The sequence below is a fragment of the Lithobates pipiens genome, unplaced genomic scaffold (genome assembly GCF_037356315.1).
Source record: "Lithobates pipiens isolate NorthernLeopardFrog02 unplaced genomic scaffold, aLitPip1_a1.2 Scaffold_19, whole genome shotgun sequence".
In the NCBI taxonomy this organism is placed as follows: domain Eukaryota; kingdom Metazoa; phylum Chordata; class Amphibia; order Anura; family Ranidae; genus Lithobates; species Lithobates pipiens.
In genome coordinates this window covers 419,872,726-419,892,864 of record NW_027507764.1, presented here as the reverse complement: position 1 = coordinate 419,892,864, position 20,139 = coordinate 419,872,726, and the positions used below count along the sequence as shown (strand labels likewise).

General features: G+C 38.8%; 1 protein-coding gene across 1 annotated transcript in view; it reads right to left on the bottom strand.

Moving 5' to 3' along the window:
• Positions 1 to 20,139, bottom strand: part of GREB1L (GREB1 like retinoic acid receptor coactivator) — a 192,644-nt gene continuing 172,505 nt past the window's right edge. Inside the window, exons 29-34 of the mRNA XM_077492552.1 lie at positions 15,846 to 16,014; positions 11,733 to 11,960; positions 10,473 to 10,614; positions 7,801 to 8,001; positions 7,022 to 7,160; positions 1 to 2,889 (exon numbers count right to left, since the gene is read on the bottom strand). Of these exons, the coding sequence (XP_077348678.1) occupies positions 2,726 to 2,889; positions 7,022 to 7,160; positions 7,801 to 8,001; positions 10,473 to 10,614; positions 11,733 to 11,960; positions 15,846 to 16,014 (1,043 nt within the window). The 3' untranslated portion in view covers positions 1 to 2,725. The remainder of the gene's footprint in view (positions 2,890 to 7,021; positions 7,161 to 7,800; positions 8,002 to 10,472; positions 10,615 to 11,732; positions 11,961 to 15,845; positions 16,015 to 20,139) is intronic.

Sequence of the window (20,139 nt, the reverse complement as noted above, 5' to 3'; positions counted from 1 at the left end):
TTTTGGTAAATAACTTTAATAACAACAACAGTTCAATTAACTGATCAAATTACCAATATGCAAACAATACAGCATGAGGTAGACTGACTAGTGATGCCAAATTCACCAAGTTTTTGGTTAATAAAGTCCCTTTTTAAGCAGCATATTTAAATTTTTCATCACGTAAAAACAATTTGTATACATTATAACAAAATAAGCTTGGTGCTAATATAACGGACTCTGATTACATTCAATATCGGCATCATTCATGACTGAGGCAACCTTGGCATAGTATAAGCCATGTTTTGTGAAAAGCACGAGAACACCATTAAAAACATTGCATGTCCAAGCTCTCTTTGGTGACAGATCTGTTATGTCAAAACAATTTGTGTAGTGTTTCACAAACAAATCATAAAATTAGAAAATGGGTATAAAAAGTTACAAAGATTAGAGATGCCATTTTGTGTTACAACAGGCCCACAGGATGAATGTTTTTCCTCACTCTATAAATGAAGTAATTTAGTGCAAATTGAAAACCTAACAGGCTGGAGGAAAAACATACAACTATGTGGAACAACTAACAGAAAGGACCCAAGCGAAATGCAATACAAACACAGTATACTCTCACAATACAGAAAGAAAGTTAAAATATTGTTCTTTTATCTCTGCCACACCTGGCCCATGTAGCATTTCATCCTGCAAGGAAAAATCCCAGTCTGGAAATTGATTGCCTTACAGGCCAAAACTAACGGTGACCCCATTGTTCTTTAACAGTCCAAAAACACACAATCAGGAGTGCACCAAAGCCAAGACTATTTTGCAAAGTATTAAAGAAAAAAAAAAAAAAAAAAAGCTAAACAAACACGAATATGTGCAACACCAATCAATGTGACATATATTACAAGTACGCAATTCTTTTCTTATATATTAAATATTTTGTTCTAATTTGTAAACATTTCTTCTGCAATAGCTTAACACCATTTCCAACTGAAGCTAAAAATGTTACTTAAAAAGTGAAATAGTAAGAACATAGATGGTTACCTGCATGCTTAGCGTGTAAAATGGAATACAAACGTTTGGCCCATTTCACTTTGGCCTTTAAAAAAAAAAAAAAGAAGAAGAACACAACAAATAAAAAAAACAAAAACACAACAACAAATAAAAAAAATAAAAAAACACAACAACAAATAAAAAAATATAAAAAAGACACGTGGATGCTGCCATACCTGCACATTTTTTTAGGACCCTCCATCTCATCTTGCCTATGCTAGCTGGTAAGTGACTCAGAACAAGGTTGTGGCAGACACCTGATGTACACATTCTTGTTCTAGGCCAGAAACACTCCAGACAGCAAAGAAAGGACATACATGCTAGTCCTGGATCATGTATTTAAAAAAAAAAAAAAGTCAGCATTGCCCATATTTCTATCCTGACAGGTTTATATTAAGTGTTTTCAAAAAGTGTGTGTGCATCTTCTATTTGGACAAGTAAAGGAAAAAAAGTTTCACATTCATGAATACACTATACTTTTTCCTATTAAAACGATATGCATTTCTTTATAACATTTCAATGTCAGGCTTCCGTTTTAAAATAACAGAGGTGTACACTTGTCTTATGTGCATTTACGGTTATATAAAACTAATAAGTGCCTCAAGTCAGGCCTATCTAATATGTGTTTCACTGTTGGATTTCTCATGAATGAAATCATATAAACAATGTCAGAAAGGCATGCAAAAAAATATAGATCTCTTTTTGCCTTGGATAGCAATACATTTCTTTTCTTGAAACACACTTAGAATGTGATTTAAAGAGTGGGAACAAAATATAACCTTTTAATCTACGTCTTTTACAAGGAAGTTGCTTTTAAGATGAAGAATCTGTGCAGCTTTTATCTAGCATTATGTGAGGGAAGGGAAGAACCCTACGGAGAAGCCGTAAACACTCTAGGGCGGCACTATAAGGAATCCTAACATTCGGCAGCCCTATACAAGAATAAAATGTTTGCAACCTTTTTTTTACATTTAGTAAACAGCACGCTCGTGCAGTAATAGATAAATGCAACAAGTGGCTAGATGAAATGTCCGAATTGATGCATTTTGTCTGGGAAAAAAAAAAAAAGGAAAAGTGCACACGCTGGACAGGATGTCAATAAAATAGGTCCTTATATGTTGACACAATCATGATTTTTATGTATAGATTGATCATTGAGATCATGTACGGTTCGTCAGCAATACTGAGAATACAAGAATAAAAATGAACTCTAAAAATATATTTGGCACACTTATCTCTTAACAAATGTAAAGGCTCTGGAAACGCATTTAAATGTTGACAGATAAAGAGCTGTCATTGAGCATGGTGTCTCGCAGGACGTCTTGCTTGGCCACAATTTGCATTAAAAACATCATTAGTAAAGAAGAAAGATTGCTCAACTAGTCCTTTTTGTGCTCATAAAAAGTTGATAATCAGCCTGCAAATGCATTGGTCCAAAGACTCAGGATGAGAATTCATGAAAGTAAAGCAAATAATGTAAATAAAAAGCACTGAAGTGTTCATCTGTCCAACAGTAGCACTCAGATGGACAAAAAGGTAATCTTGGTTATGTGGACATGGTCCATCCATTAATCAGAAGCAAGTAAATCTGAATCCACCAATTTCTTTGCACTTGCTTCAGAATGACCTTTTTACAGCCACTTTTCAGGTACTTCATTGCAAAAAATTAAAAAAATAAATTAAAGCCTCCCAACATTCAAATGTGTCGTCCAGTAAGGAAATAGAGTGGTTTGTCATCGATGCTGTTAGCAGTCTGGAACTCATCTCGCAGTCGGAACTGCCATTCATCCTCCAGCTCCAAACGTACAATGGTTTGCCGAAGAGAACTTCTGTCCTGACATATAACACAGAGTGTAGCACCTGCAAGTAAGAGGAATACAATGTGTTTAGCATAAAACCACCAGCATTCATATTATGTCCCTAGCTCATACGCTAGCTAAATACCTATAGATGCTGATAGTCTTATTTTTCTGAATGGTCCAATACAGGTCAGTGTGTATTATTGATTCATGCACAACCTTCTTTCTTGGTCACCAGAAACCCCACCCCATACATACTGCAGCATGAGAGATTGCACTGGACAAAAATTATGTTAAAAAAAAAAAAGCTGCAAGGTCCTGTAATATGTAAATTGGCATCACCACAATGCCACCATCTTTAACAATTTAGTGCATGTGCAGATATGCCACAGGGCTATTCTGAGTATCTGGAACCTGGCACAGACCTGCGGCATGTCTGCACGCATACAGGGGATCCTGGCACATGTGCAACAGTGCTGGTGATTTTCTGATATCAGACATCATCTATGTTCATAGGTCGGTACATATACCATATGCCATGTAAAGGAGAGAGGGATCCCAATAGTGGAATACCATTTCAAACTTTTTATTTCATTAAAAGTGGTAAGGTACTCACATTCAATACAAAACAGTAAAGCATATAATGCTGACACAAGCGCCGATGACCGGAAGTCACTCTGGCGTCATCACGCTCCAGATGACGTCAGTGACGAAACGAGCAGAGTCAGAATATGTTTTTGCATCACTTCCGGTTGTCGGCGCTAGTATCAGCATTATATGCTTTACTGTTTTGTATTGAATGTGAGTACCTTATCACTTTTAATGAAATAAAAAGTTTGAAATAGTATTACACTATTGGGATCCCTCTCTCCTTTACATGGCATATGGTATATGATGGGAGTACTGTCATATTATCGTGGACCGGCCAGCCTTTAGAGTGCTACACAGTGGGAGAAAATTCTGGTGAGTACAGCCACAATAGGATCATGGATAAGACACGTATGCTGGGATCACCTTTTGAAAAGTGAACTAGATCAGTGTTATTTCTCACAAGAGCACTTAATTGAAAACCAATTTTTGAACTTTAGCGTGGAATAATTGGACCGCATTTTTTTATTGTGGCTTTATTTTATTTATGTGGGCATATTTATCATCCTGCAATTTTTTACATTTTTAGAATTTTTTGGGATCATCAACTTTTAAACTCATTTACTTATTTATATACTTTCACTACTGTCACTTTTTTACTTTCAAGGCAGGTGATTGCCTACAATATTATCAACTGCATACAGCATGATTGTTTTCTGAGCACTTGTGTATGGTTAGTATGAATTTATTAATATTGGTGGATTATCTGACATTTTGATTAGGGCTACATCACTTTCTCAATTGAGTTATAGAATTATAATTTAACATATCACTTGTCACATTATAATTTGCATGTTGCATGAATTAACAGAACAGCGCCATATCTACTTCACTTTCTCTTCAATCATTTACTCCACTCAGATGGTAGTAATTAGTAGGGGCAGCAGTTCTCTTTATATTCTTTTATTCTCTTATTCCATTTACTTCATTTTTTCCTGCTGGTACTTATTCCTTGCATGGAATCATCCATACCTATTTTCATTGGAGTTAAGCCATCCGGGACTTTTGTTCACTCTTAAATGTATTACACAATGGGATGCATTGGCTAATGCTCTTATTTAGTATGCGCTTAAAGCAAACCCATCTCTCCTCCGTGTGCTTTGTTTCTAAGAAGTTATGCCTTCCAGCAAGGCTCGTGGTTTAGGGAAGTTGGCTCTTTTGAAATTCAGTGTCTTTGTATTCCCCTTATGTTTCCTATTTGTGTGGTCATTAAGGTGCCTAAAAGCTTTTTGAAATCATCAATGCTCCCTTCTGATACCAATGCTTGTGGAAGAGAATTCCACATTCTTACTGCTCTGCCAAGAACCCTTCATGCAGTTTAAGGTTAAACAGCTTCTCTTCTAATTTTAGTGAGTGGCCATGTGTCTTTTTAACCACTAGCCAACCAACCGGCGTCATACTGCGGCAGGTTGGCACAATCCTGCAAACAGTCGTAGCTGTACGTCGGCTTCTTTAAGCGGGATAGCAGGCATGCCCACGCCTGCCCGCTGCATTGCGGGGGTGCAGTTGCTCGTGGCTGGCGGCCGTGATAACCGTCGGCAATAGTGGGCACAAGAGGCAGAACAGGGACGCGTGCGCGTGTAAACACACAAATCCCTGTTCTGTGAGGAGAGAAGAGGCAGATCGTGAGCTCCTAATAGCTAGGAACCATGATCTTTCATCTCCTATAGTCAGTCCCCTCCCCCCTCAGTTAAAACACACAGTCAGGGAACACAGTTAACCCCTTGATCGCCCCTAGAGTTAACCCCTTCCCCGCCAGTGACATTTACACAGTAATCAGTGCATTTTTATAGCACTGATCGCTGTATAATTGTCAATGGTTTCAAAAATGTGTCAAAAGTGTCCGATGTGTCCACCATAATGTCGCAGTCCTGATATAAATCGCAGATCGACACCATTACTAGTAAAAGAAAAGAAAATCCATAAATCTATCCCCTATTGTGTAGTCAATATACGCTTACTGCGTATTTTTATTACCAGACATATGTAGAAGAATACATTTTGGCCTAATCTGATTAAAAATATTAGCTTTTTGTTAAAAAAAAAAATTGGGGATAATTATTATAGCAAAAAAGTACAAAAAAGTGTTTTATTTTCTAAATTGCCGCTCTTTTTGTTTATAGAGTAAAAACTAAAAACCGAAGAGATCATCAAATACCACCAAAAGAAAGCTCTATTTGTGGGAGAAAAAAAGGGCATAAATTGTGTTTAGGTACGGTGTCACACGACTGTGCAATTGTCAGTTAAAATGAATCGCAAAAAATGGCCTGGTCATTGAGCAGCCAAATCTTCCGGGGCTGAAGTGGTTGCTTCCACTGAAAAGTTTTTTCCCTATGCTAGGGTCACCAGTACGGTATTTGTACATTAATATCATATCCCCTTTCAAGTGTCTCCTCTCCAGATGCTTGTAGTTTTTCCCCATAGCGGAGGTCCTCCAGTCCCTTTATTAGCTTTGTTGCCCTTCTCAGGAGGGGTGTGCTGGAGAGAACTGGACGGCATGCTCAAAATGCGGCCGAACCAGAGTCTTGTAGAGTGGGAGAATTATTGTTTTATCTCTGGCGTGAATCCCGTGTTTAATGCATGCCAAAATTCTGTTGGCTTTGCTTGCAGCAGCCTGGCATTGCATGCCATTGCGGAACCTGTCATCTATTAAACCCCCAGGTCTTTTTCCATCCTAGATTCCCCCAGAGATTCTTCTCCCTAGCGGGTAACTGGCATTAATATTTTTGGCCTTCAAATGTATTACCTTGCATTTTTCAACATTAAGCCTAATTTTCCCATGTAGTTGCCCACCCCATTATTTTTCTTAGGTCTTTTTGCAAGGTTTCCACATCATGCGTAGAAGTTATTGCCCTGCTTAGCATTGCATTTCCGCAAAAACAGATTGAGCGGTTTATCCCATCCTCCAGATCATTTATGAATACATTAAACAGGATTGGTCCCAGGACAGAACCCTGGGGGACCCCACTTTCCACACCAGACCATTCCGAGTACCCCCCATCAACACCCTTTGGACTCGCCCAGTTTTCAATCCAGGTACTCACCCTATGGTCTATGCCGACAGACCTTAGTTTGTAAACGTTTGTGGGGAACTGTATCGAATGCCTTTGCAAAACCACATCTACAGGCCTTCCTTTATCTAGATGGCAGCTCACTTCTTCATAGAAGGTTAACAGATTGGTCTGGCAAAAGCGATTCTTCATGAATGCATGCTGATTACTGCTAATGATACTTTTACATTACTAAAATCTTGTATATAGTCCCTTATCATCCCCTCCAATAGCTTGCAGACATTGATGTTAGGCTAATTGGCATGTAGTTCCCATGGATAGAATTCTGCCGTTTTTTTAAATATTAGTGCTACATTGGCTTTTCTCAGCTGGTACCATTCCAGTCAGTAAATGGTCCATAAAAATTAGGAACAAAGGTCTGGCTATCACCTGACGAGTTCCTTAAAGACCCTCGGGTGTTAGCCATCTGGTCCAGGTGGCTTTGATACTGTAGTATAAACCTGTCCAATCAAGTGGTTAAAGTGAAGCACGTACCTTTGAGAAACCTGAATTTCTTCAACATTCCTGCACAGACAAAGGAGTCACACAAATAGAGCAGAAGTCCACTGAATGCCAGTCCGTCGCAGTTCACATTTACTGAGTGTGGTCTGGAGCTCACATAGCACAGAGTCACCTGAAATGTGGAATATCAACAGCTCATTTTATAAGATGACTTAATGAAGAAAGTTAGTGTGTAATTTTTTATCAGAAGACAGCTACAGTAACACAGACTATGTAATTTGAGTTAGAAGATAAATGACAAAATGATAAAAAAAAATTGGCATCAATAAACAATTTTAACCATAACAGATTTCGAAAAAGTTTGGGAGTACTGAAAATATGTAAAAAAAACAAAAGGCGTGTATCACAAGAAAATTGAAAACCATAAAACGTTCAAGAATTCAATGCCAAGGCCTCATTCACATGGGTGTTGAGGCCTGTACAACGTGAATCAGCCGTTTGTGTGACTGAAGCTGCTAGGTGCTGCCTGCAGAAAGCCTAAGTGTATGGACACAGCCACTCGTCATCTGACAAGCATACGGTGGCAGGTGTCCCCTGTACGCTGATAGTGTGCATTCTAAGCAGCTCATCCACATGCCTGTAAAATTAGGAAAAGCAGCTGTGTTTTTAGAGTCCTTAGAATTGCATAAGATGTCCGCATGCAGCACCTGGCGGATCCAGCCACACGCCCAATTCATGACGAACCGGCTTTAGCACCTATGTGAATGAGGCCTACAAGCTCATAGGAAGAAGGCATATAGAATGGTGCTTACCTCAGGTCCTAGGTTCAGGTAGCAGTCTACAGCCAATAGTGGGTTCCTCGGATTGGTCACGGCCTTTGGAAACAATTTGTGAGCACTGTACTGAAGAAACTTCTCCAGCAGGAACTGAGCTGGAGCTGCCAGGAGTGTCTGCTCACTGTCTGGAGCACACACGTACTGCATAGGGGAGATGGGACCAGCACTTTCTGTTATCTACACAATAGAGAAGAAACACACCATAAGGATACCGCTTTGTCTATATACAAACAAAACAATGATTGTTCAAATTTTAACATAAATGCTTTAAAAATATATATCTCCAGAAGGGTTTAGTGGTTGCAGACCTCCAGGACAATTTACATGCTAGAATCCCAAGGGGGCATGATCTTCTTTCTAGTAATTAGATGGCCCAAGACCAAGGAGTCTCAAACATGCAGTGTACAGTACAGCTTGTTAAAAAGTGTAGGTAAATCCCCAAAATAAGCTCTCATTTGCTCCTTTTTGGTCTGTCCATCACTGAATCTCTGGTCTGCCCCTCCAGTGCTCACTGGTGTACTGGGCTGTGCAGGAGACAAGAGCATCTGACTCAGGCCTTCAGCCATCCATTGAGGGTGAGCCAGCTGCCAGTCCAGGCTTCTGGGCGCACCCCACGCACAGTCAGGATCTTTTAAGAGCCTGGACCGGGTCTGTGACATCAACCCTTTGTTGGTTGAAAACTGATCACAGGCATGCAGGACTGCACTCCTGTGATCCAATGAATACAGACAAAAAAACGTTGGCAATACTTCTCCTTAATTATGTTTTAGGATATCCATTTGATGTTGATCTGGTAAAAAATTCAGAGCTGGCTTAACCACTTCCCGACCAGCGCACGACGATGTACGTCGACAGAATGGCACGGGCAGGCATATTGGCGTACATGTACGTCCAATATTCGTTGCCGCCGTGCCATCGGGAGCGCGCCGCTGGCGGCGCGCTCCCGCGCTGGTCGGGACCCCCGTGAGTCCGGTTGCGGGACCCGCGGACTCGATCGCCGCGGGCATCCCCGCGATCGTCTCACGGAGCGGCCGAATGGAGGAAATGCTGTATAAAACAACATTTTCCCATTCTGCCTAGCAACTAGTGACGCTGATCTCTGCTCCATGTGATTGGAGCAGAGATCAGTGTACACTAAATGAAAGCCCAACCCCCCCACAGTTAGTAACACACCCCTAGAAACACTTAACCCCTACACTGCCACCCACAGGTTAACCCTTTCACTGCCAGTGTCATTTACACAGGAATCACTGCATTTATATAGCAGTGATTACTGTATAAATGACAATGGTCCCAAAAATGTGTCAAAAATGTCCGATGGGTCCCCGACAATGTCGCAGTCACAATAAAAATCGCAGATCGCCGCCATTACTAGTAAAAAAAAAAATAATAAAAAATTATTAATAAAAATGCTATAAAACTATCCCTATTTTGTAAACGCTATAACTTTTGCGCAAACCAATCAATAATCGCTTATTGCGATTTTTTTTACCAAAAATATGTAGAAGAATACGTATCGGCCTAAATTGAGGGAAAAAAATGTTTTTTTATATATTTTTGGGGGATATTTATTATAACAAAAAGTAAAAAATAATGCGTTTTTTTCAAAATTGTCGCTCTATTTTTGTTTATAGCGCAAAAAATAAAAACCGCAGGGGTGATCAAATACCACCAAAAGAAAGCTCTATTTGTGGGAAAAAAGGACGTCAATTTTGTTTGGGAGCCACGTCGCACGACCGCGCAATTGTCAGTTAAAGCGACGCAGTGCCGAATCGCAAAAAGTGGTCTGGTCTTTGACCAGCAAATTGGTCCGGTCTGAAAGTGGTTAAGTCTTCTTCATACTTCCTGTGTTACCACAAAGAGCTCTCCTAGAGCCTTTTTGCTATGGATATATGAGAGTAGGAGTGGTTAGGTAGGTTAGCAAGAGACACTTTCCCAGTACACACCACTCAGGTCACAAAACTGCTTTGTGTGGTTAAAACAGGTCCCTGGGGGTTGGGTGTTGCATTTCTGCCAAACCAAAACTTGTTAATTTTGGAGATCATAGGATCATGGTATTTTCTAGAAATAGCTTTAAAAAAAACAAAAAAAAAAAAAACACATTTCTGTTTTTGTTCACATCAAAACTGCTTCTTCCTCTAGACAAGCCATTGGGAATGTAAAAGCATCCTGAAGCAAGCAGGTTGATGCAGTTTATAAGGTTAAAAGTAGGTCAGAAACAAGTCAACTGCAGGTCATATACACCTGTCAAACTTTGAAGGTTTCAGAAGCCTCTTAAACTGATGTCAAATGCATTTGACGGGCACCTGAAAGCAAGCTGCATTTGCCCATTGACACAAGTCCCAAGCTGACCACCAGTGACTCAGTTCTGCCCAATTTTAAGGCCTGAGGTAAGGAATATTAGGCAATTTCGTGATCCCTCCCACCATAAAAAATAACCCAGAAATAACTGACTATTGAGCTGATTTTTTACTGTGGGTTGCCATTGGTTCTACTACTACTCCAAATATTTGTGCTGGTTGCAAAAGTACCAGTCCATATGTAGGAGGAACTATTCACCATAGTGCTAATAATGATTTTAAAAAAAGGTTACAAACCTTAGTAATGCATATATCTCTTTATATTATGAAATTACCAGCATGACATACCATGACTTTGGGCTTTACAATGAAGTCCTTGTGTCCTCCCACATGTATATGCTTCTTCATTAGGCTGAAGTTGTTGAAGCGGCAAATCGGCAAACCTCCACTATTTGCTCTAAGGTTGAAATCTACGTCTTCACAGAAGTACCTGGAATAATAAGCCATATCACCAAAAATTTACTTCCTGTAGAAATTAAAGGACAGTCTTTCCTTCATAAAGCAGCTTACACAGCGTAAAGGAAACTGACTTGTAACTCACCACGTCCCTGTAAGAACAGCTTAGAATGATTAGTCTGACTCAATCTGTCTGCTCCCTACAACTTACTACACAATTTTATGCTCAATTTTAACCAAAACATATTAAAAGGTATTGTCAGAGCAGGGAAGAGTTGGAGTCTGTTGGGTTTCAATTGCCATCTATTTTCCTACAGGAAGAGTTCTGACAATGCCTTTATGGCGAGTTGTCTCTTCCCATCCCATAACGACTGTGCCCACCACCGATTTTGTCTGTAGCATGGGGCACAGAAAGAAAAAAATTAAAAAGAAAAAAAGGGGGAAGAAGAAAGAAGGAGGAAGAAGAAAGAAAGAAAGAAGAAAGAAAGAAAGAAGAAAGAAAGAAGAAAGAAAGAAGAAAGAAAGAAGAAAGAAAGAAGAAAGAAGAAGGAAAAAGGAAGAAAGAAGAAACCCATGAGGAAAGTTTTACTGCTTTCCCACAATACAAAAAAAAAAAAAAAGTTGGCTTTTAAATGCATCTTTAGTGCTTATAGTAGCAAAACTCCACTACACTGATTCTGGATCAGTATAAACACTTTTTAAAATTTGATTTTGCACATTGATGATAGGTTTATTAAGATTACACTTGTTTATACTAGTTTGTCATTTTTGGTTGTTTGTGTTTATTGGTATTACATGTCCATACAGATTTCCCAGAGTTAAAATTTACTCATGTTACCTTTATTCAGGCATTATTTTAATAGAACTAAACAAGCAACTAGAGTTTTCATATATCCCTAGTGATAGTACACAGCAGAGGTAGGCTAGATAGCACACCTGAGCCCAGGTTTATATTGTTCATTTACATAGGCAATTTCTTTTTCTCAATTATGGTTTAACTCCCATCTTAAAATTGTCCCAAGTTGTCATGCTTGCTTCTACGGGTACCCCATCCTCACTGTCCTTTGTCAGACAAAGCCTCCTGCCTGGACCAGTCAAAACCAAGAACTTTTTCATCCTTATGAGAATATACATTACCCTAAAGCCACTTACCTGTTAAGATCATACTGCACATTCTGGGTCAGGTCCACGTTGAGCATTATAAAGTCATGAACATGGCACCTGGAGAAGGAACGCTTGGGGAAGCTGGAATTAAGCTTGCGGTTCCACTTCTGGATCCCCAGCATTGCATAGTTGGTGATCTTTGGTGTAGCTTCCATGTGCTGTAGCACATACTTCAGAGAGACATTCTTGATACCGGAATCAGTCTCTGTAAATGGACTAGAAATATCCAGATCCAGTTTTAGAATATGCCAGTATAGCTGTATTGTAATTCATCATCAGTATAGAACACCACCGAGTTGTGAAAGTGTGGTGCACAATCAACTTTGCTAAACCCACTCATGATTCCTCACGTTTGTAATGTGTATCAAGCTTGCATCTATAAAGCTTATGGACTTTATACTACAGTGCCATAGCTCATGTTCTTTAAAGATCTGGTGAAAATGTGAAAGTAACATTTTGTATAGTCACTGAATTAAATGTATTCTAAAATTAACTGATCTTCATAATAGCTGCTTTAATAGGAGTTTCCGTATAGTTGATGCGCTTCAATTACTATGACACTGTCTTGAAGTACTTGAAATTAAAAGACAGAAGTATGTATATACTATTAGAAGTTCAATCTGGACTATATCTGACTCAGACCAACATTTTTTTTATTTAACCACTTGCCCACTGGGCACCTAAACATCCTTCCTAACCAGACCAAATTTTCAGCTTTCGGTGCTCTCACAATTTGAATGACAATTACTCAGTCATGCAACACTCTACCCATATGAAATTTGTGTTCTTTTTTTCACACAAATAGAGCTTTCTTTTGGTGGTATTTAATCACCACCGGGTTATTTATTTTTTGCGCTATAAAAGAAATACATTTTTCTTCATTCCTGTTATAACATTTTGCAAATTAGTAATTTTGCTTCATAAATTTTGGCCAAAATTTATACTGCTACATATCTTTAATAAAAATAACCCAAATTGGTGTATATTATTTGGTCTGTGTGAAAGTTAGAGAGTCCACAAGGTATGGTGCCTCATTTCTTGAGACCCCAACAGGCCAGGAAAGTACAAACAGCCCCCAAATTACCCCTTTTTGGAAAGTAGACATTCTAAGGTATTTAGTAAGAGGCATGGTTGGTTTTTTTAAGTTGTAATTTTTCCCACAATTCTTTGCAAAATAAAGATTTTTTTTCCCCACAAAATTGTCATATTAGCGGGTTATTTCTCACACACAGCATATGCATACCACAAATTACACCCCAAAACACATTATACTACTTCTCCCGAGTATAGCGATACCACATGTGAGACTTTTACACAGCCTGGCCACATACAAAAGGCCCAACATGCAGGGAGCACCTCCAGGCATTCTTGGAGCATAAAATTACATATATAATTCCTTGACTACCTCTTGGACTTTTTGAAGGCCCAGGGCAATGGAAACGCCCCAAAAATGACCCTGTTTTGGAAAGAAAACACCCCAACATATAATCTATAAGGCATAATGTGTCTTTTGAACATGTCATTTAATATATATATATATATATATATATATATATATATATATATATATATATATATATATATATATATATATATATATATTTTTTTTTTTAAATATTATAATCTCCCTAGAAGTAGTAGTATTTTTACTGAGCATGAAGCTATATAAAGGGGGGGAATATAAATATTTTATATTAAAGTAGTACAAAATGCTTAGACTTTTTGCTTGGATACAATTATTTTAAATAAAATGCACAATACCTGTAAACTTTTACTTTAAATGTTATTATAATGCCTTTTATTACTTCCAGCTTATCAGCTGGTTCAGATGCTGATCTTCACTGCACAGACCCCCTTTAAGTGATTGTAAACATTGGACTTTTCTTTTTTATCATCATACTTACCTTCTCTAATAGTTTAGCATAGAACAGCCCTGATTTTCCTCTTCTTAGGTCCCTCGCTAGCGCTTCTGGCTAATCCTGCCTTTTGAGTACCCCTATAGCAAGCCACAAAGTATAGTACAGAGTGCCCCTATAGCAAGGTAAAAAGCCTTCTGCCTTTAGAATCACTTATCTCCTTCCCTTGTCCAGGACTACATGTCCCACACGTAGGGCGCACCGATACAGAGTATTTTTACAAGTACTTGTGAAAGTGCACCCGATACCGAAACCAATACTTAGTGATGTGATTTGCGTCCATACATAATGAATGGGTGCAAATCAAACTGTAAAGAATTGCATGCAATTTGAAAAGAAATGTGGTGTGATTCCTGTCCAAATTGCATGCAGTTTTCCGCTTTGCTACTGTGTAAACCCAGGCAGAAATCACTGACAAGCCTGGGTTCCCACAGGAGCGGTGGGGAAACTGCACGTGATTTGGACAGGAATAGCATTGCATTCCTATTCAAAGCGCATGCAATTCTTTGCATTATTTTGTATGGATGCAAATCGCACTGCAAAGTATCTGTATTTTGTACCAGCGCGTAGTTGACTGAACAGTATCGGTACGCATACTCAAAGGGTATCTGTACATCCCTACCCACGAGGCATTGCTCCTCACACATTCACAAGTTCTCAGGCACTTACTGACATGTATGAATGGTGTACTGAACTGTATGTGTGCTGCACTGTGTATACTGACATGTATGGACAGTGTACTGAACTGTATTTTCTGATATGTAACAAATACTGCATTTTGCATGCAGGCCAACTAATCTGCTAATCAACTAATGGATAATGGAAAAAGTTAACAACCGTTTTCATAAATCAATGTCATTGAGTTGTTTCAGCCCTGATAACGATCAGTGATCCATATAACAACTTTGTTTCTTAGTTTTTGTAGTTGATTAGAGTAGAAAGCGTCAGGTCCAACAACACATACTAATACAGTTATTCTCAACCAGGGTTTCGCAGAACCCTAGGGTTCCTCCAGAGGTTGCTATGGGTTCCTTCAGCATTGGGTCATTTCTGCCTCTCGGATAAGTTCCCATCGACACCATTGATCTTTTCAGCTATCTGTAAGGAGGTAATTCTTCCCACTGACCATCACCCTAATGTATCAGGAGTTGTAGATTTCTAATTTTTAGCAGGGGTTCCCCGAGACTGGAGAACTATTTCAAGGGTTCCTCTGTTGAAAAGGTTGAGAAAGGCTGCACTAATACAAGAGCCCCAGCCCCTCCACTCTGCAAATGACATGAGGTGGTCATAGCATACCTGGTCAGACATAGAACATTTCTAGTGACATTCCATAGGCATGCTGTGCTGCATGGAACTTTGCACTTGCAATTGAAAATGCCCATTTTGCCAAGCTATTGAAGCAGGTGGAAATTACTTCACACCATGACCTTTTTGGGTAAACTTCCACAAGTAAAATCATATGTTCTGCTTTACTACAGACTGTATAGAGTTTAGGAAAAAAAGAAAAAAAAATGCACAACAAACCATTGAACCCTTTCAAAAAACTGCAGTCCTGAACACCCAGGACCAACAAGGCACATAGAGCAGAATGCAACATTCCCAGTGCCTACATCGTCATACTGGCTTTGTTCTTTTCAAATGCTTCCCTGAATGGGCTATGCCAATCTAAAAACTGCCAAGGAGCAAGCTGGCACAGAAAATGCAACATATTAGAAGCGCACCCAAGTCTCTTTATATGTGAAATCCCATTTTAGTAAACAAGAAAGGTCTTAATTAGCACTATTTAAGTCGCTTTGACTTTAGAAAAAGTTCCTGTACTACTTCATGGTGGCCTCTGACTTGTGCCTATAGACTTTAATTGAAGTTGGATCCTCATCTTAATTGATGTGATTTGGATCCAACATTACAGGAAGATTACACAGGCTTTCCCTGAAGTTGCTGCAAAGTCATGCCAAGTGACGCAGAAGTTGCCTGGCAAAGTCACGTGACTTTCAGGTCATGCCAGTGTGAACCAAGCTTTACTGTGGTGTGGTGTAAGCTGTAGCATGGCCTCACCTCATGTATTATAGTGCCAACATTTTGTGCACTTCCCACAAAAAACTGGACTACGTATTTAATAGACACATGGTTTTACTCCTTTTACTCATTAGCAAGTTCAGTTTAATATGCAATTTTGTTCACGTACCTTGACTGCTCTGTAGCTTTACCATGTACATTCCACAAAACACAGGAGTCATCCATAATAACAATGAGGGGCCATACACACTGACGTTTGATTCCCATCTCCTCCATACGATTTCTCTCCAGTTCCAGGTTGTGGTAAGACAGCTCTTTGATAAGAAATCTGGAAGCCCCTGTATATGGAAAAAGCCATGTGTTCACATAAAATTTTTAGGGAATGTCAACTTTTTTTCCCACTTCATCCTTCCACAATTAAATCCATTACTTTGACAATAAACAAAATATGTGGATACATATATGAACATCACAGATGATATTTCAAAGTAAAGAAAGGTCTTTTTAGATTTCTGTATGAATAAAGATAAAGTGGTTTGAAACCCTAGAGATAAAATATGAACAAAGCATATACTTCTATAGTGTGTACTTGTCTCATGAGCACCAAGTGCCATTTATGTCTGTTGCTTGTTCATCTGCTATCAGCATAAATCAATTTAGACAAGTTTTCCGAACACCAAGGGAAAAATGGTGATGGGGAGGGACCTCCAGCTAACCACCTAAGCTCTGTGCCTATGTGCGGTGTGTCCCTGAGGCTTGGTGAGTGAGCAGGCAGGTGGCTCGGTGGGTGAGCGGGCAGCTGGCCAAACAGCAGGCCGGCGGACAGGGGAGCAGAGATGACATCTCTCACCGCCCGACTCCCTCCCTGCATTTCAGTACTCACTGTGCAGCCAGCTGTGGGCAGCAGAGACATTACATCTCTCTGCTGCTTGACTTCACCTTGGGACACAGCAAGTGACAATCCGCAACGTGGGGCAGGTGCCGTGGCAAGTGACAATCTGCATCTGGTGACAGGCGAAGAGGGAAATGACAATCTGCTATGTATGGCAGGTGAAAAGCCACAACTTTTGGCAGGTGACGTAGTAAGTGACAATCTACATCTGGTGGCAGGCGACTGTGGAAAGTGGCACACTCAGGGCTCCCACTGCTTCTGCATTATGGTGAGTCAAACCATTTCATTTTATATAACAATGTAATAATAGAAATAATGTGCTTCAATCATCCTGACACCATAACAACCATGGTGCTGGATCCACCCCCGTCAGTTGCTCTCTATTTTTAAGCATTTTTAGGCACTGACATTTATACAGTCTGATCTGTATAATCCTTTACAGCCAAGGAAGTGGTTCTAATTGATTTGCAAATGCCATGGTGCTGCACATGTGATCAGTTATGACACCAACCATTGGATGGTTTGACAGTTTGGTTGAAGAAATAAGCAGATGTGACAGTTAAGAGAACACAGGCTGAATGTCGGGAAAGAAGCTGGCCATTCTAGTGGATGTGCATGCTGATAAACCACACAGGCGCCTCATCAGCCCTCTCAGCCAATGGCAGAAATTGGTTATCAGAGTGTTCTGGGGTGGGCATGGGGCATCCCCGTCACAGCACAACAGCTCAGCATGAGAGATCGCTGGACTAACCTTTCATGGTTAGTACAGTGGCTCTGACCAAAGCTGACAGTTTTTATTTGTGAGACCTGCTGGATTGTGAAAATATAGCTGAAAAAAGGCAGCTAATAAACTCTGCGCCACTTATAAAAATGTGAAAAAAGGAATAAACTAATAGTCAGTGAATCAAATAAACGAAGTGAAACACTAATAGCTGCTCCCTAGAAACAAGAGAAAAAAACTTGTCGTGCTGAAAATAAAGTAATAGGAGGGGCGCTGAAAAAATTATAAATATAAAACGTCAAATACAAATGTGAAAATTAATAATCATAGAACGCCTCAAGTAATAGTCAACCTATCACCATGAATTAAAAAACAAATATTTGCAAAGAAATGAATAATATAGATAATACAATAAAAAATAAAGTCCCACTTAGATACTAGAAAAACTAAAATATCCACAGTCCAAGACAGTGATTCATTCAGTGAAAAACTCAGTCTAAATCCATATGCCAGAAGGCGGCTGAAATCTTCTACAAAGTTGTGACACGTCCCTTCACCAAAAATTTTTTGGACACAGAAAACACCCCAACTGGGAAGATAAAGTTGTCTTCTTACCAGATGCTGTTGACTACTTTACTTAAAAAGATAGTCAAATAGGCTTATGCAGGTGAATTCACTGCTCACATGGAATATGGTGGACCTCTTATGGAAAAAACCTTCTCCTCATAGATTCAGACAGGTCATAAAAAAAGGAGAGCAAACAGAATCCATATAGTGTGACACCGTTTAATAATAAAAATAAATTAAAAAACATAAGGCCAAATGGCTGCTTACATATGCCGGTGCCCGACCTGGCACTGGGGCTGCTCGCTTAAAACAATCGTTTCGTAATAGATGCGTAGTTCCTCGTTGTGTAGGGCGTGCGTTCCACCAAGAAACAGCCGACAACCAAAAACGTCCGGAACTGTACGTGTACGAACGTGACTAGGTACCGCCTCGACGTACGTTTCGTTTGACACGTCATCAGGAAGCGTACCTAGTCACAGAGTCAACGTTCTTTATAGTGTCTCGAACGATCGAAAAGACCAATAGAGAAACACTTAATTTAGTACGCAGCCTCAGTCCCACTCAAGGCTTAATAGATAATCCATTGTTTATGAAACATGACTGGCTTCCATACTTAAATAAAAAACAAACAAATAAAAACTCAACATAGTTCACACTAGATCACAGGGAAAAAACTATACATAACAAAAAAGTTTTTAAAAAATAAAAAAATAATAATAATCCTGTCAATTAATTCCTATTAAAAGAAAGGAGAGGGAATTACTTTCTTGTAATTTACAAGATTAACCTCTAGATGCCAGTCTATAGGTGAAAGTATCTAATACCACTCATTAAACAGAGAATGGCTTTTAAACCTGAATATTTAGTTACACTTTTTATAAGATATATTAGTACCATTCCTAAAAAATATTTAGCAATAATCTTATCTATATATGTAAGGAAAAAACAAAACAAAACCCTACATCATAAGATAAAAAATTCAAATTAAAAATGGGAAAAGAGAAACTCTAGAGCAAAAAAGGGATTTCAATCATTGGACAAAAAACAATTTAAATCAAGCTCTATGTTCATTCCTAAAGGCTGCATTGTCTTTAATTTATATATCCATTTTGTTTCATTCTTTGATATTTCCCTTTTCATGTGTGTTCCTCTCCAATGTTTTGAAATCTTATCGATCCCATAGAATTTGCAAAGTGAAGGGTCGCTATCATGATGTGATTTAAAGTGTCTTGACACACTGATTGGGAAAAACATAGACAGTTAAAAATTTGAATTAATGAACATCTCACAAATATTAAGAAAGGTTTTTACCAATCATAGTGTGTCAAGACACTTTAAATCACATCATGATAGCGACCCTTCACTTTGCAAATTCTATGGGATCGATAAGATTTCAAAACATTGGAGAGGAACACACATGAAAAGGGAAATATCAAAGAATGAAACAAAATGGATATATAAATTAAAGACAATGCAGCCTTTAGGAATGAACATAGAGCTTGATTTAAATTGTTTTTTGTCCAATGATTGAAATCCTTTTTTGATCAAGAGTTTCTCTTTTCCCATTTTTAATTTGAATTTTTTATCTTATGATGTAGGGTTTTGTTTTGTTTTTTCCTTACATATATAGATAAGATTATTGCTAAATATTTTTTAGGAATGGTACTAATATATCTTATAAAAAGTGTAACTAAATATTCAGGTTTAAAAACCATTCTCTGTTTAATGAGTGGTATTAGATACTTTCACCTATAGACTGACATCTAGAGGTTAATCTTGTAAATTACAAGAAAGTAATTCACTCTCCTTTCTTTTAATAGGAATTAATTGACAGGATTATTATTATTTTTTCATTTTTATTTTTTTACATTTTTTTTGCTATGTATAGTTTTTTCCCTGTGATCTAGGGTGAACTATGTTGAGTTTTTATTTGTTTGTTTTTTATTTGTTAAGTATGGAAGCCAGTCATGTTTTATAAACAATGGATTATCTATTAAGCCTTGAGTGGGACTGAGGCTGCGTACCAAATTAAGTGTTTCTCTATTGGTCTTTTCGATCGATCGAGACACCATAAAGAACGTTGACTCTGTGACTAGGTACGCTTCCTGATGACGTGTCAAACGAAACGTACGTCGAGGCGGTACCTAGTCATGTTCGTACACGTACAGTTCCAGACGTTTTTGGTTGTCGGCTGTTTCTTGGTGGAACGCACGCCCTACACAACGAGGAACTACGCATCCATTACGAAACTATTGTTTTAAGCGAGCAGCCCCAGTGCCAGGT